This window comes from Rattus norvegicus, chromosome 5 (assembly GCF_036323735.1).
Source record: "Rattus norvegicus strain BN/NHsdMcwi chromosome 5, GRCr8, whole genome shotgun sequence".
Lineage (NCBI taxonomy): Eukaryota > Metazoa > Chordata > Mammalia > Rodentia > Muridae > Rattus > Rattus norvegicus.
The window spans coordinates 137,488,321-137,503,936 of NC_086023.1; the positions used below are offsets into that span (position 1 = coordinate 137,488,321).

At 46.3% G+C, this 15,616-nt stretch overlaps 2 protein-coding genes across 2 annotated transcripts; both read right to left on the bottom strand.

Moving 5' to 3' along the window:
- Positions 1-958: 958 nt before the first annotated feature.
- Or13p9 (olfactory receptor family 13 subfamily P member 9) lies at positions 959-1,897 on the bottom strand. The gene has a single exon (NM_001000515.1). The coding sequence runs from the start codon at positions 1,895-1,897 to the stop codon at positions 959-961; it is 939 nt and encodes a 312-aa protein (NP_001000515.1).
- Positions 1,898-13,861: 11,964 nt separating this feature from the next.
- Positions 13,862-14,809, bottom strand: Or13p4 (olfactory receptor family 13 subfamily P member 4). Its single transcript, NM_001000583.1, has one exon. It carries the CDS (start codon positions 14,807-14,809, stop codon positions 13,862-13,864), a length of 948 nt encoding a protein of 315 aa, NP_001000583.1.
- Positions 14,810-15,616: the final 807 nt, after the last annotated feature.

Genomic DNA, 15,616 nt, shown 5'->3' on the forward strand with positions numbered 1-15,616 from the left:
ATGGACTGACCCTGGACTCTGACCTCATAGGTAGCAATGAATATCCTAGTAAGAGCACCAGTGGAAGGGGAAGCCCTTGGTCCTGCTAAGACTGAACCCCCAGTGAACTAGACTGTTGGGGGGAGGGCGGCAATGGGGGGAGGGGAACACCCATAAGGAAGGGGAGGGGGGAGGGGGATGTTTGCCTGGAAACTGGGAAAGGGAATAACACTCGAAATGTATATAAGAAATACTCAAGTTAATAAAAAAAAAAAAAGAAGTATTTAGGACTGGAGAGATGGCTCAGTGGTTAAGAGCACTGACTGCTCTTCCAGAGGTCCTGATTTCAATTCCCAGCAACCACATGGTGGCTCACAACCATCTTTAATGGGATCTGATACTCTCTTCTGGTGTGTCTGAAGACAGTGACAGTGTACTCACATACATGAAATAAGTAAGTAAGTAAGTAAATGCATAAATCTTTAAAAAAAGAAGCATTTAAAAAACAACACTTGCTAAAAGAAACTAAAATATGTCAGGTTCTGTAGTAGGTATTTTTATATATGATCTCATGTAATCATCGCACCTTTCCTGTGAGGAAGAGAAAACTCACAGTAGTTAAGTGACTTGGAAAACTCACGTACTTAATAACTGGTAAAACATTATTAATCACTTTTCTTATTACTGTGACCAAATATTTGACAAGCGGCAACAAAGTGTCTAAATACATAGCCTATGAGGGACAGTTCACATTCAAACTGTCTGGCAGTAAATTCCAGGTTCTGGACCTCTGAACCCTTCCTTTGCAACTGCCTCAGACGGTGTCACTCAACGTTTGAGCTCCCTCTTTTTCCTAACCTGGGAAGTCTAAAATGCTTGTGTCTACAGATTCTGGATCTTGCACATCTCACGGAAGAGGCCCTGGGAAGACTGACTGTGAGTCCGACTTACAGATCCCCAAGTATTTAGCTTTAAAGCTTCACTTTGAAGCCCCGCTCCTTCCCACCAATTTAAGGAAAGCGTTTTTCACATCCTTGTTCCTTAGACTGTAGATGACAGGGTTAAGGAAGGCTGTGGCAATGTTATAGAAGAGAGCCATTTTCTTGCCGCTGTTTGATAAGGAGCCAGAGCCAGGACTCATATACATGATGATGCATGGGATGGCGAACATGGTGACCACAGTGATGTGGGAGGTGCAGGTGGAGAAGGCCTTGATCCTCCCCTGGGTTGAGCGGATCTTCATGATGGTGTTGAAGATGTTGGCGTAGACAATGGCAACGAGGGAGAGAGGGACCACAATGACGTTGAAGCCTGTGATGAAGTCCACCAAGTCATTGAGGGATGTGTCTGCACAGGCCAACTTCAGAACAGCAGGGACCTCGCAGAAGTAATGATCAATTTCATTAGGACCACAATAGGGCAGTCGCATAGCAAAGAAGGTGTAGCACAGGCCACCCACCACACCGTAGGCGGCACAGATACCCACCATTAGGAGACACATCCCACGACTCATGATGACCTTGTACCTTAGCGGGTGGCAGATAGCAACATACCTGTCCACAGACATGATGGAGAAAAGCCAGGACTCAGTGACCCCGAAGAGGAGGAAGATGTACATCTGGGCCACGCATCTTGTAAAAGAGATGGCTCTCTTCCTGCTGAGGATGTGCACCAGCATCTGGGGCACGGTGGTGGTGGTATAGCACACGTCCAACATGGAGAGGACGCCAATGAAAAAGTACATGGGTGTGTGAAGTCGCGAGTCCTGGTAGATGAGCGTGAGGAGGAGGCTGTTGCTCAGGAGGATCAGCAGGTAAAAGACCAAGAAGAAAGCGAAGAGCAGAGGATTGGTCCTGGGGTCGGGGGCGAAGCCCAGTAAGATGAATTCTGTCACAGCGGTCCGGTTGAGTTTCTGCATGGTGATCTCTCCTGTTTGAAGAGGTTTCAGAGATGTGATTCTCAGAGTGTATCAGGGGTGTGCAGGGTGTTTGTGTACTCATTGTCCGTTTACACTGAGAGCCTCAGGAGGCTCTGGATTGGCCAGTGGGGGTCCTGGGGAGCAGTTCTCATTTGATACTGAGATTTGGTCAGGGCTTTACTGGTACAAATGGCAGGGGCAGTCCAAGGTAACCCAGAATGTGCTTTCCATTCTGCTCTGTACCTAGGCTCTATCCACTTCTCCTCCCAACACAGCCCTGTGTCCCCCCCCCTCTCCTCTCCCCACTTTCTGTTTTATCTGGGAACTACGGAAGTTGCTAGGGATAAAGAGTAGGATCGGGATTGGGACTTTCTGTGATTTGAGTTCAAGGTGTTCTGTTTTGTTTTTAAAAATTGCTGTTAGGATTTAAAAGGTGTGTGTGTGTGTGTGTGTGTGTGTGTGTGTGTGTGTGTGTGTGTGTGAGAGAGACGTGGAAGTGCACACAGAAGCCAGAAGAAGGCAGCATATTTCTTGGAGCTAACGTCACAGGGAGTTATGAACCATCCCATGTGTCCTCTGCAAACGCTACAAGTGCTCTTAACCCCTGACCAACACCTGGTGTTTTAATGTAAGTCGTGAAGCTCGAGGTCATCATACCTGCATGGCAATCATGTAACCAGCCGAGCCGTCCCCTTAACCCCTCCACACCCAGTTTTAACTGGCATCATGAGACACCCTGGTTTCCTAGATCCTTTTCCAACTTTCTGTTTTGTGAACCATCACAGAGACATTTTGCAGTCCCTCCAGAAACCATCTGGACTTTACTTTAAAAATTTAAACCAGGAAGTGTCGTGACTCGTGCTGAGATTTCACAGCAAAGGCCGTTTAATGGGAGCCTGCAGGCCAAATAGAAGCTACAGACATACGTGGTCTGCATTGCCCTCTCTTTTCTTTTTCTTTGGCTTTTAAATTAGCTGCTAACATTTTAAAACAGTTGAGCTGATGCACACAGAACTGAAACTTTAGGATCACAAATTAGACTTGAGCCTGGTCAGCCCTAGTTTCTGTACTCAGAAGTGGCCTAATGACGAGGGAGTGGCCCTGGCTCTTGCTCTCCTCCTGAATAGAGTAGGAACTTCTTACTCTTGACTCCTTTTTAAAAACAGACTGTGTTCATGTATTTACATTGCCTGCTTTGCCCCTATAGCATCTGGATTTATGGCCCCTGTTCTAGTGGTGTGAATTATGTGCTGCTGTGATCATTTTTAAATGATCTTCAGAGATTTTTATTTTGTTTACCTTTTTTGGGAAACAGAGTCTCTGTTGAGCCCTGGCTGTCCTGGGATTCACTCTGTAGACCAGGCTGGCTTTGAACTCAGAGATCTGCCTGCCTCTGCTGGGATGAAGATATGCTTATCTTCAGAAGATTCGTGCCAAGGAAAAGGTGGGTAAGAGAGGGGATGATCAGAGGACTAGGGTCAGTCAGCTTGGAGAAGACTGGGGCTGGCTGGGTTCCTCTGGTTCTCTGGTGACCCTCCACAGACCTTTATGAACATCTAACATTCTCTGTTTATACCTCAGGTTGGAGCTGGGCAGTTGAGGCAAGAGTCACAGGAGACCAAGCTCGTGCCTCATGTGGAATGGCCCAGTGCTCTTTAAGAAGTCACTAAAAGCTGAAACAGGCACAGAGGTGTGGGACGGAGGTGACTCTCATTTCTAGACTAGCTCCATCCTGACAACACAACTGGGAATACCTACTGGTGGGGTGGGGGCGGGATTTGCTGTGAGGTTTAATTAAAGTCTTTAATTTCAACATTATACATTGTTAATTCATTGTAAATCTGGAACATTTTTGTCTAGGGCAAACTTATGAGCTATGAAGCCATCACACCTGCTCTCCCCCAGACAAGCATGGCCCCACATCCGTCTACTACCTATTGTCATTTACACCCATTAAAGCTTGATTTGACAGCCACTAATGCAAGTTCTTCATTTTTACCGAAGCTCAGAGAGGAGGAGTAATTGGCTGTATAGAACCAGCAAGTAGGAGGAGCATCAAGAAGAATGTCCTCAAGCCCAGAAAGGAAAGATGCAAGTGACAGGGCTGGGACAGTTCCTTCCTGCCTGCCACCCCCCATGATGCACTTGCCCTCTTCTGACTTGGATTGGCTTCTATGCTAGCTTTCTTTGGCTGGTTTGCTCTGAATCTTAGGGCCAGTTGATTGGCCTCTCTGAGCCTCAGATTTTGACTCTGTCACATCTAGGTTTGTTGATAATCATCTGACAGTAAAAAGACAGAGAGGTGAATTGTGTGGCTGCAAAGTCTTGGTGGACGGTGACTCTCTAGGCCAGAGCCAACTAGTGCCTAGGTCTTGGTCCCTTGTCAGGATGAATGGAAATCAGAATATTGTTTGTGTGCTGACTGTGAATCCCTGTTTTTGTCTCTAGCTCCTCGCTTGCAGAATAGGCTGGGATGAGACATTTAAGGCTGTGGACTGCCATTTCTAGCTCTCATTCTCAGTCAGCTATTAACTCTTATCTACAGAGAGAATGCTGACTTCCATAATGTCTGTTTTCTCTCCCTTTCTCTGTTACCAGCCCTCCCTCGTCTGTCTGTCTGTCTCTGTCTCTGTCTCTGTCACACACACACACACACACACACACACACACACACACACACACACACACACACACACACTTTCCATATCAGCACAGACCTTTAAGGGTAAGAATAATCCAGAGGTTGGAAAAGCAGAGAGAAGATAGGAAAAACTGACAAGGTACTAAAGGAAGACAGATAAACCAGGCAGAGGAAGACACACAGAGCCAGAGGCTGTGTGCTGTGGCGGGGCTCTGAGTGAGGAAAGTACAGTGCATAGAAGTGGGGAGAGAGGGCTGAGCCCTCAGAAGGAGGGAGAAGGCTCATTCTTTTCTATTTCCAAAGAGGGGCAGAGGCTGGACAGTCCAGAGTTAAGGAGTTTCATGAGGGGTAAAGAGATCTTGCTGCTCTTCCAGAGGACCCAAGTTCAGTTCCCAGCACCCATTTCAGGTGTCCCACACCTTCTGCCTATAATTCCAGCTCCAGGGGATCTGACACACTCTTCTGGCTTCTATGGGTACTCAGCACAGATGATGCAGGCGCACACTGCACACACACACACACACACACACACACACACACACACACACTTCAAAAAAGAAAAACAGGCATTTTTAAAAAAGAGAGACAAGGGCTAAAGGAGGCACGATGACACTGGAACTTTAGAAGAGACTGTTGTTTGGACCAAAGGAGGCACACAAACCAAAGGAGAGAGGAAAAAGGGTGGAGAAGGAGGAAAGAATGTCAAGGTGTTGCACAGGCAGGGTATGAGAGCAGTGAGACCACACAGTGTGGAGGAGAGAGACTCAGAGACAATGAGCTGAAAGTTGCAGATGGATATTTATAAATGGAAATCAAAGCAGAGACCAGGAAAAGAGATGCCTTGGAATGTAGAAAGAGGAGAAAGAGGAGGAAAGAGTGGGGGTAGGCAGAAGAATACAGGAGCAGACAGGCAGGGACTACGGGCATAGGAGAGCTGGGCAGAGATGGAGTCATGGAGGAGGATGCAGAGGACCAGGCTCTAGGAGGAGACTCACAAGGAGGAAACCTTGTCAATCAGAGAGGATGCCGGAAGAAGAGAGATGGCTGGGAGTTAGGAAGGAGAGAACTGTCCTACAGCAAAGCTAGCAACAGCGAGAGCCCAAGGGAGACGTTAAAAGAGAAAGAGAGGCAGAAAAGAATAGACTCAAGATCCAGGCAGAGAGCCTCGGTGGGCAGGAGGGAGAGATGGGACATACAGGCACAGCATCAGAAGCAGGTGGCAGAGAACAATGGACACAGAGTGAATGCTGGTAATGCTGGACACATGCCCAGGGACAGAGAGGGCAACAGACAGAAGAGGAGGCAATGACAGGTGACCACATACACTCACAGATAGGAAAAGGACAGAGTCCCACACACACAGGGTGGGAGAGTCAGCTGACCAACAGAAACTGCATGTCCTGGGCTCCTACCTGGGGCTCTCAGCCAGCGCAGCTAGAGATGAAGCAGCTGCTAACTCTCCAGAATCAGGAACACACCCGTCCTGAGAATATTGTCTTGCAGAAAAGTGGGCAGTGCCGCTTCAGACTCTCGAGGCTACTCCTGAGTGGCACTTGACTCCAGGGATCCAAACAGGACAGTTCCAGCAGCCATCTCTGGAGAGGCGCTGTGGCGCTGAGGTATCTCAGTCCCTAGGGATACCCAGGCTACTCTTTCTTCTTGGTTTTAAGATGGGTTGAGACGCAGCTGGGACAGGGATGTGGATACTGGGGACATTGATGCTATGCTCAGACAAGAATCAAGGTCAGGGCTGACTCAGTTGCTCCTCCTTCAGGAAAAAAGCATGAAGTACTCTGGGAGGTATGACTGCATAAGAGGCCACGGAATTGCCCTTCCTCCTTGCCAGGAGATGTCCTTAGGGCGTTTTCAACCCGTTAGGATGGTAGGCAAATTGTCTAGAGTCCTGGAGTCTTGATCTACAGACATATTGTAAACTAAATAGTCAAGGTTATGGGCTCAAAAGTAGGGACCATGCAAAGCAAGCATTACTAATATACAAATGGTTATTAGTACCACAATGAGCTACAGTTCTTCAAACACTTGCAGAGTCACCCAGAAAGTGATCACATTTAGACTTCATTTAGGATGGAACCTTGGATGTGGTATATCTTAATCTCTATCTTATAATGCAGGAAGTCTGTGAGGATCTTAAACCACCCAGTGGGCTCTCAGGTCTCGGCCCTTTGTATCCTGGCATTTCAGGCCACTGGGTGAAAAACTTTTCTCTTCCCTGTGGGAAGCACAATGGGGGAGATGGGGCCAGGTACTGGGGCACAGGTTGAAGACAGACACTGGAAAGACTTTTTCATCTTGGAACCGAGTCAGAGGGAGTGAGCCAGAAGGGAGGGCCTTGGAATGCTCACCTGAGGCCTTCTGACAAAGCAGGGGAAGAAGTTGTTTCTTGTTGGGTAGCAGTCAAAATGGCAAACTCATAGCTGTGAATCAGAGACATTGAAGGCTTCTATTGACACCATATCTCCCCAAAAGAAATAGTTCAGACAGGAAGCTATGAAAGAGGTACCCTAAAACTGTGGTAAAGACACTAAAGTGTAGCTCTTCACCGTTGATAGTTTCTAGCGAGGGTGCAGCTAGGAAAGAACTCTGCTTTCTTTGAGGGGCTGGCTACTGGGAGTTTGTCCATGCTCCACTTGAGTGTATGGGCAGCACAAATTGAACTTAGTGGGTTTTGTTTCTTGGTGGTGGTGGTGGTGGGGTGTCACAAGGGTGGGAGAGTGGACCTGGGAAGAGAGTGTGATCGGGACACATTGTATAAAATTCCCAAATAAGTAATAAAAATATTATGTTGGGAAAAAAAACTTGAGTAAAATTAAGTTGTTTTTTTTTTTTTGGTTCTTTTTTTCGGAGCTGGGGACCGAACCCAGGGCCTTGCGCTTCCTAGGCAAGCGCTCTACCACTGAGCTAAATTTCCAACCCCTAAAATTAAGTTTTTAATGAGGAAAAAAATGTCAGACTCCATCCTTCTGACCATAGGAGACTCACTGGCTCCCAGAAGCCCAGGGACCCTCTGTGAGGACCAGAGTTAAAGTTAGGACATGGCCTAATATGTCATTCCAAGAGCAAGGCTGGACATTTAGCTAGATGTCTGAAACCACATACAGGTTCTGGGGAGCTACTAAAGTGAGCTCAGCCCAGAGGCTAAGATCTACGACCTCCTTAAGCTGGGCTGCCTGTGTTCTGAGAGACAGCTTGGTGGGAAGCAAGTGCTGGGAACCCCGAGCCCTGCTGCCTCCTCTCTCTCTCTCTCTCTCTCTCTCTCTCTCTCTCTCTCTCTCTCTCTCTCTCGTTCTTTCCCAAGTACTATAAAAGCTAAACATGCTCCTCACTGGTAGCTTTCTCCTGCTCCCAAACCTTGTCAATTCCTCTAGCGGAAGGGAGCTTAGAAATTTGGTGGTGCCTGACTCTGGCTATATATAACTTGGGCATCCTGTGATGTCCTTAGGGTGGGAAACCTTATGGTAGCCCCACCACCACCTCAAAAATCTCTCACTCTAGAAGTCTTCCGATACCTCAAGAGAATTCCTTTCCCAGCATTTTCCTGGTTCAGTATGGATTTCCTTTCTCCCTGCCTAAGCATCCCCTGAGCAGCCAGGAGACTGTAGGTCCCATATCTTCTCAGCAGCAGGGTCTACATTCCTCATAAAACTCCATGGGCCATCAGTGTCCACACATCTGTGTCAGCTATCTTTCTACTACATACCTGCATTTGTTTCCCCCGTGATGAGAAACCTTACATGTGCAGAAAATAATGTCTGCTCTGTGATTGGCCGGAGCCCTTCCTGGGCATATTCCTGTCTAGCTCTCCAGTGGCACCACTTGGCATAGTTCTTTGATTGACACTTCACTATGGGCAGCCAGAACCACCTGTATTTGCCCCAACTTCTCTTGCCCCCCATCCCCATCTCTGGCTACCCTGTCATAGCATGTAGCCTGTAAAACACCTGTGCACATCTCCAAAACCAGCTCAAGTGTGTTCTGGTCTTTGAAGGCTTCCCTTGCAAGCAGGTGGCCTCTTTCTTTTTTTGCATCTAACCTCACATCCTGTGCAGCTCCTCCATGGTATTGACTCCATGCTTACCAGCCCCTCCTGAGGACCTTGCAGTCTCACTTATGTTCCTCTCTGTGCTGTGGTTTCACTGGCCACTTGGTTGACCCTAGAAACATTCATGCACACCAATGGTAGGTCAGCATTAGAGACCAAAGATTATCAAAGCTTGGCTCCTGGCTCTGCTCATGATGAGCTTGAGGACTGGCTGGGGAATGGAGAGGGATCCCATTGGGCTTGGGGAAGCACACACACAGGTTCCTGTGATGACACAGATGGTCCCATTGACCCCCTCCCCACACAGACAAGGGAGTTCATCAAAGAGGCAGTATTTGAGCTGAGCCTGGGAAAATGAACAGGAATTTGATCTGTGGAGAAGGAGAAGGACAGCCTGAGTCTGGGGAAACAGGGTGTGTGAAGATTCAGAGGAATGCAAAATGGCCATGTATTCCCTCCTCGGGACAGTGTTTGACATCAATCAAACAGATCATATAACTGAACTTAGGGTGCATTACGAGGGCAGAAGGAAGCTCCATGCGAACAGAACATGATGGGAATTATCCCTGATGCAAACCATTGTGGGAAGGAAAGGATTCAAAGGGGAATAAGAATAGAATTTTGGCTATGTCAGGGACTCTCGGGTATGCCTGCAGGCCCTGAAGCTCCCTAGAGCTCTGCAGGCCCTTCTTGGGGTGGTGGCTACTGACTCAGGTCCATAATATTCTCAACTTCACAACTTGTTCCCCAGGGTCTGTATCCTCCAACACCTGTAAAGGTGGCACGGATAAATTCTCAGCCAAAGGAACAGATACATAGATGGATTTTTTTCTTTTCCTGATCAGAAAATTAGGTTACAGAGAAATCTCAATTTCTCTCTGAAGTATAAAAAACCAAACTAACCATATAAACAACCCCTAACCCCACCCCAAATATAGTAAATGGTTTATAAAAATAAAGGGTTGAATTCTGTCTCCTGTGTGTGTAACTAAACTACTTTGATCTTCCTTAAAGACAACCTGAAAAAACGAAGACATGATTTCTGGTCATAAGGCGACAGGGAACCTACTTCAGTTCCATGTCTGCAATGTGCCCTTGATGTGAATCTTCTCATTAGACAGCCTCAGTCCTGAAGGGGAGGAGTTACGTTATACCGGTAAATACGGCTGGAGATGGAGCTTTAGTGTCTCTAGTGGTCTTGGCAAATGTCAGCCTTTGGAAGACTTGGAGAGCCCAAGCCAGACTACAAAGGGGTGGACACGAGCTTTGGGAAGCTTTTGCCCGGTGGCTGGCAGTGGGGCAGAAAAGTTTGTCTCCTTGCCTGCTTCATTTAGATAATGAAGGCATTTTAGCCTATCAGCAGGGGCTGTTGTGCAAAACCGAGAAGGAACGGACACGTGCTCATCAAGTATTACGTACCACTCAGCTCAAACGTGCTAGCTCCTCCGCCTTGTCCAGAGAAGACACATTGCAAGTCTCCCATCGGATGCCTGAACTAGCAGGGTAGCACAACCTATACGTACTGGTGGATGTATGTACAGTGCAGACGCTCTTGGACACAGGGATGATTCAAACCCTGCCTGAGGCAGAGCAGGACAGAGTTCCTCACACTCGCAGTTTAAAACCTAAGAGTGGCTTATTTCTTAAAATTTCCATTTAACACACACACAAGTGACCGTGGAACAGAAACTTCAGATAAAGGGGAGGGGATAGGCTCCATGATGGCCAGCTCCCTCCTGCGCTAGAGGTGACCTGAGCCAGACGCTCCACCTCAGTTGACCAGACTTCCAGACTCTGAGAACTGTGCTTCAAGCCACCATACTTCAGAGTAACTTTTAAATACAGTGATGTGATAGCAGTTCATTGCTTGGTGTCTCTGGCGCATTCATTTGTGTGACCCTTTCTGAGTGTCAGGCACTACAGTGGGATTTTAGGCATTCTGTTTTGAACAAGATGACACTAGAAATTTACTGTTAAGACTAACAGGGTACATGTAATGTAAAGTGAAGTTTGTGAGCACTGTCTAGTTCTAGTCACCTAGAAATAAGATTGACTTGTGTTTTCTATACTACATCATGCTAATTAAGGTGGAAGTCCACCGTAGACCAGACAGCCTCTGGGCTCAGAGTGTAATGGGAGGCTCTCTCCATTCACAGAGCTTCTTCTTTGCTCTTGTCTGGGGAGTCCAACCCCCACCCACCAAGCCTCTATCTGAGGAAAGTCACTTAGCCTCAGTTAGATTACAGGATCCATTTCCTGTCTCCTACTAAGAGCCCATTCAGCCAGCACCTGAGACTCTGGAAATGCTTTCCCATGCTAATGAGGATTTCAGAACCTTAAGACCCTCAGACAATGACATTGACCCACCCTGGATGTTCCTAACCTCAGTACCCCAAAACCTTATAAGCCTTGAATTACTGGGAGTAAAGTTGACCTGCCTCCCTGTGGTTGGTCCCAGTGTACCCCACTCCCCACCCCCACCCCGTTTGTCCTTGTTTCTGCTTCGTTTGCCTGAATGGACCTTGTTAGCTGATCCACAAGGGCAGGGAGAACCACACTGCATGGTGAAGTCCAAAATTTCCTTTTTTTTTTTTAAAGATTTATTTATTTATTATATATAAGTACACTGTAGCTGTTCAGACACACCAGAAGAGGGCATCAGATCTCATTACAGATGGTTGTAAGCCACCATGTGGTTGCTGGGATTTGAACTCAGGACCTTTGGAAAAGCAGTCAGTGCTCTTAACCGCTGAGCCATCTCTCCAGCCCCAAAATTTCCTTTTTTAAAGTGAAATAGCCAGATGCAGTGGTGCACACCTTTAATCCCAGGCACTTGGAAGGAAAGGCAGGTGGATCTTGGTGAGTTCTAGGCCAGCCTGATCTACACAATGAGTTCTAGGCCAGCCAGGGCTACATAATTAGACCTTGGCTCAAAAACAAACAAACAAACAAAACAAAAACTCAATAAAATAAAATACATACGTTGAATATAAGTCAGTCAAAACTGAGTACATTTTGCCAATATTTCAATACATTTCGAAGTTTCTTTCTATTTACTACTATTTCATGACTTCAAAAGTTGATAATCCAATGGGATGGGAGGAATTGTAAGACTAAAGAATATTTGAGCAGCTTGCTTATCCATTTCATACTGAAGGGGGCAGGAACTCATAAAGTCCCTGAGGGTCACTTGGCTCTTAAGGGTTTCTTTAGTGGTGTAGCCTTGAGTAAATTGTCTTCATTTCAGGACATTTTTAGCACATACTAGAATAAATCACTCTTAAATTTAATTGAATCCAAACAAAAGTTTAACAGAAGATTGAATAGACCAGTTTAAAGATAGCTTAAAGAAAACTGCTCAAAGCCAGTTTAACTTTATTTCTTATTGTCTAATCCTCTTTAACAGGATTTGTTTTTTTTTTTTTTTGTTTTTTTTTTAGAGGGCATAAGCACCAATTTATTTATTTTTTAAATGTAAGAGGGCAATAATGAACAGAAAGTAAAACAACAAAAAAGCCAGAAAAATTGCAGTTATCAGTGTATGCATGAGGCTGCTAGACAGCCCCTGACATTTAACTTTTATTTATTTATTTATTTATTTATTTATTTATTTATTTATTTATTTATTTTTTAACTTGAGTATTTCTTATTTACATTTCGAGTGTTATTCCCTTTCCCGGTTTCCGGGCCAACATCCCCCTAATCCCTCCCCCTCCCCTTCTTTATGGGTGTTCCCCTCCCCATCCTCCCCCCATTGCCACCCTCCTCCCAACAATCACGTTCAGTCTTAGCAGGACCCAGGGCTTCCCCTTCCACTGGTGCTCTTACTAGGATATTCATTGCTACCTATGAGGTCAGAGTCCAGGGTCAGTCCATGTATAGTCTTTAGGTAGTGGCTTAGTCCCTGGAAGCTCTGGTTGCTTGGCATTGTTGTTCATGTGGGGTCTCGAGCCCCTTCGAGCTCTTCCAGTTCTTTCTCTGATTCCTTCAACGGGGGTCCTGTTCTCAGTTCAGTGGTTTGCTGCTGGCATTCGCCTCTAACAGGATTTGTTTAATTTTATGTGGCTGGGTGTTTTGCCTGCATGTACGCCTATATCCCACGCATACAGTACACCATGCAGAGGCAGAAGGGGGCTTCAGATGCCCTGAAATAGGAGTTCCAGACAGTTGTGAACTGCCATGTGGATGCTGGGAACTGAACCCAAATCTTCTGCAGGAGCCATCTCTCCAGCCTTGTCTGATTTTATTTCTTAAAGGAACAAAAAGTAAGATTGGACAAAGCATCACAAAAGATTAATGTGTCTGCCTCTGTCTCTCTCAGGTGCATGTCTATAGATAAGTACTTACATACACAGATAGTTAGATTATAAATATAGATATAGTATACCTTTATTTTTTATTTTATGATATACATATATATTTATTTTGTCAAAATTGAGATTTAAAATATAAATTTTAAATGGACCAAGTAAGAGGCTAGAAAGATGGCTCAAGGGTTAAGAGCATGTATTGATCTTCTAAAGGACCTGAGTTTGTTCCCAGAAGCCATATAAGATGGCGTACAAACACTTGTAAGTCTGATTCCTAGGGAATATGACACCTCTGGACACACACACACACACACACACACACACACACACACACACACACACACACGCACCTTGTCCTCCACAGATACCTAAAATCACATCACATCATACACATGCACACGCGCTCACCTGACCCAAGAAAAAGTCATTTTCTCAGACTGAGCTCAGGATAGATCAATCGCTAGTCACAGTTTGACAGACAGATGTAAAGCCACCGTCGCTTAGACATCATAGCATCTAGTACAAAAATCAATGCCAAGTATTAGCAGCCAAGTGTTCACCAAACAGCAGCCCAAAGCTGTGTGGTCACCTAGGCTATCTCATGTCATTTTCAAGTCTAAATTCCTATGTACTGTGGAAAAGCCTGTGCTCCTGTTAAGTGTTCAGCTGCACTCATGCTGAACTGACATGAACTTCTAGAAGTAAGGGGCGAGCCCATGGCAAGCAACAATGTCTACAAACTCTAAGGGCAGCCTTTTAAAAATAATCCTTTGCCTCAGTACTTGACTGAGTCTTCATTAGAAGCTGAAAATGCAACAAGCAACAGTGCGACTTTCTGTTTAGGGGTGGCCACAATCTCTCCTGGCTGCTTAGAGCTCCAGGAAAACTCGAGTTATTCAGAACTGATGTCTTTAGTAAGCCAAAAGAGCTCCATCCAGTCATACAGTTCTGGCTCACTGGGCTGTCCCTCTGCCTCCGAGTACTTTCATAAAAGCGCCCTTCACATCCTTATTCCGGAGGCTGTAGATGATGGGGTTGAGGAAAGCAGAGACAACGTTGTAGAACAGAGCCAGCTTCTTGTCCCGCTCTGGGTCATACCAAGAACCAGGCCTCATGTACATGACCATGGCTGGCCCATAGAACATGGTGACCACAGTGATGTGGGAGGCACATGTGGAGAAGGACTTGAGTCTCCCCTGGGATGAGCGGATTCTTAAGATGGAGACAAAGATGCAGGCATAAGAGGCCAGGATGAGGGAGAGAGGGACCAAAAGTAAGACGAAACCCAGGATGAAGTCCAAGCGGTCATTGAAGGATGTGTCTGCACAGGCCAACTTCAGGACAGCGGGGACCTCACAGAAGAAGTGGTTGATCTTGTAGGGACCACAGTAGGGCAGACGCATGGTGAAGACAGTGTAGATCAGAGCGCCCGTGACGCTGATGGAGGAGCATATTGTAACCATCTTGGCACACACAAGACGGCTCATGAGTACAGAATAGTGAAGGGGGAAGCAGATGGCGATGTACCTGTCATAGGCCATGATGGCGTAGAGAACACACTCGGCAATACCCAGGACCAGGAAGATGAACATCTGGGCTACACAAGCACCCCAGGAGATGGTCCTTTTTGGACACACCATGTTAACCAGCATCTGGGGCACAGTGGTAGTGACGTAGCTCATGTCTACCAAAGAGAGGATGCTGAGAAAGAAGTACATGGGCGTGTGGAGGCGAGAGTCTAGGTAAATCAGAGCGACGATGAGTCCGTTGCCCAGGAGGGTGACCATGTAGAGAAGAAGAAAAAAGATAAACAGGGCCATTCTGATCTGGGATTCGCTGGAGAAGCCCAGGAGGATGAACTCGGACACTGAGCTGCAGTTTTCCTTTCTAAGGGTCTGCATGGTGAGCTGCCTGTTACGGAGAGGCGAGCCGCTCTGTCTGTGGCTGCAGGGGAGAAAGAGCAGCTGAGGCACTCACACAGTGTACACAGTTGCTTCCAGCCACTCGGTCAAACCTGTATTGAGTTGAAGGAAAAGAAAATCAAAGTCAGGATAGCTGTGACATTGGGCAAGGAGTTGAGAGATCTGACTGCTCACAGGATCGTCCCTGGAAGCCACCTTCCTCCCCAGAAGACAAGGTGACTGTTTTTGCAGTAGGGAATTCAGCCAATCCACAGCCACTGCCAGTTCATCCAACCAGGGGTGCACACTTGTCCCTATGGTAGTCAGACCCTTCTGCTGAAGATGAAAACGATAAATCTGAAAGTCTGGGTTAGCAGGCTGTGGGTGCTTAGGGCACTGCCAAGCCAGGGCTGTGCAGTAGCCACTGAAGTCACAGCCGAGCTGTAACCATGGAGGAGACGAGTGGAGACCTTAAAAAGCTGATAGAAAAAGATGGGAGAGGAAAGGCTTTAGGTTGTAGCGAAATCCAGGTAAAGAATGTTAACTTAGAAACTAGGTTGTAGGTGACCTTATCAATAGGTTTTATAAAAAAATTCTAGGCAAATTATCTTGAGACAAAATTACTAGAGTTTGTAAACGTTTTACAGCATCTTAGAAATACCCAATTTAATAAAGATGGAGAAAAAAAAAGAAATACATTCAGGGGCTGGGTCTGCAGTTCATTTGGGAGAATGCCTCTAATGTGCACTAGGCTCAATAGAACCCATAAACCTGGCATTGTGACACATACCTGTAATTCCAGAATCA

Coding starts and splice junctions, on each gene's coding strand:
- Or13p9 (NM_001000515.1), bottom strand. CDS start 1,897: ATGCAGAAACTCAACCGGACCGCTGTGACAGAATTCATCTTACTGGGC.
- Or13p4 (NM_001000583.1), bottom strand. CDS start 14,809: ATGCAGACCCTTAGAAAGGAAAACTGCAGCTCAGTGTCCGAGTTCATC.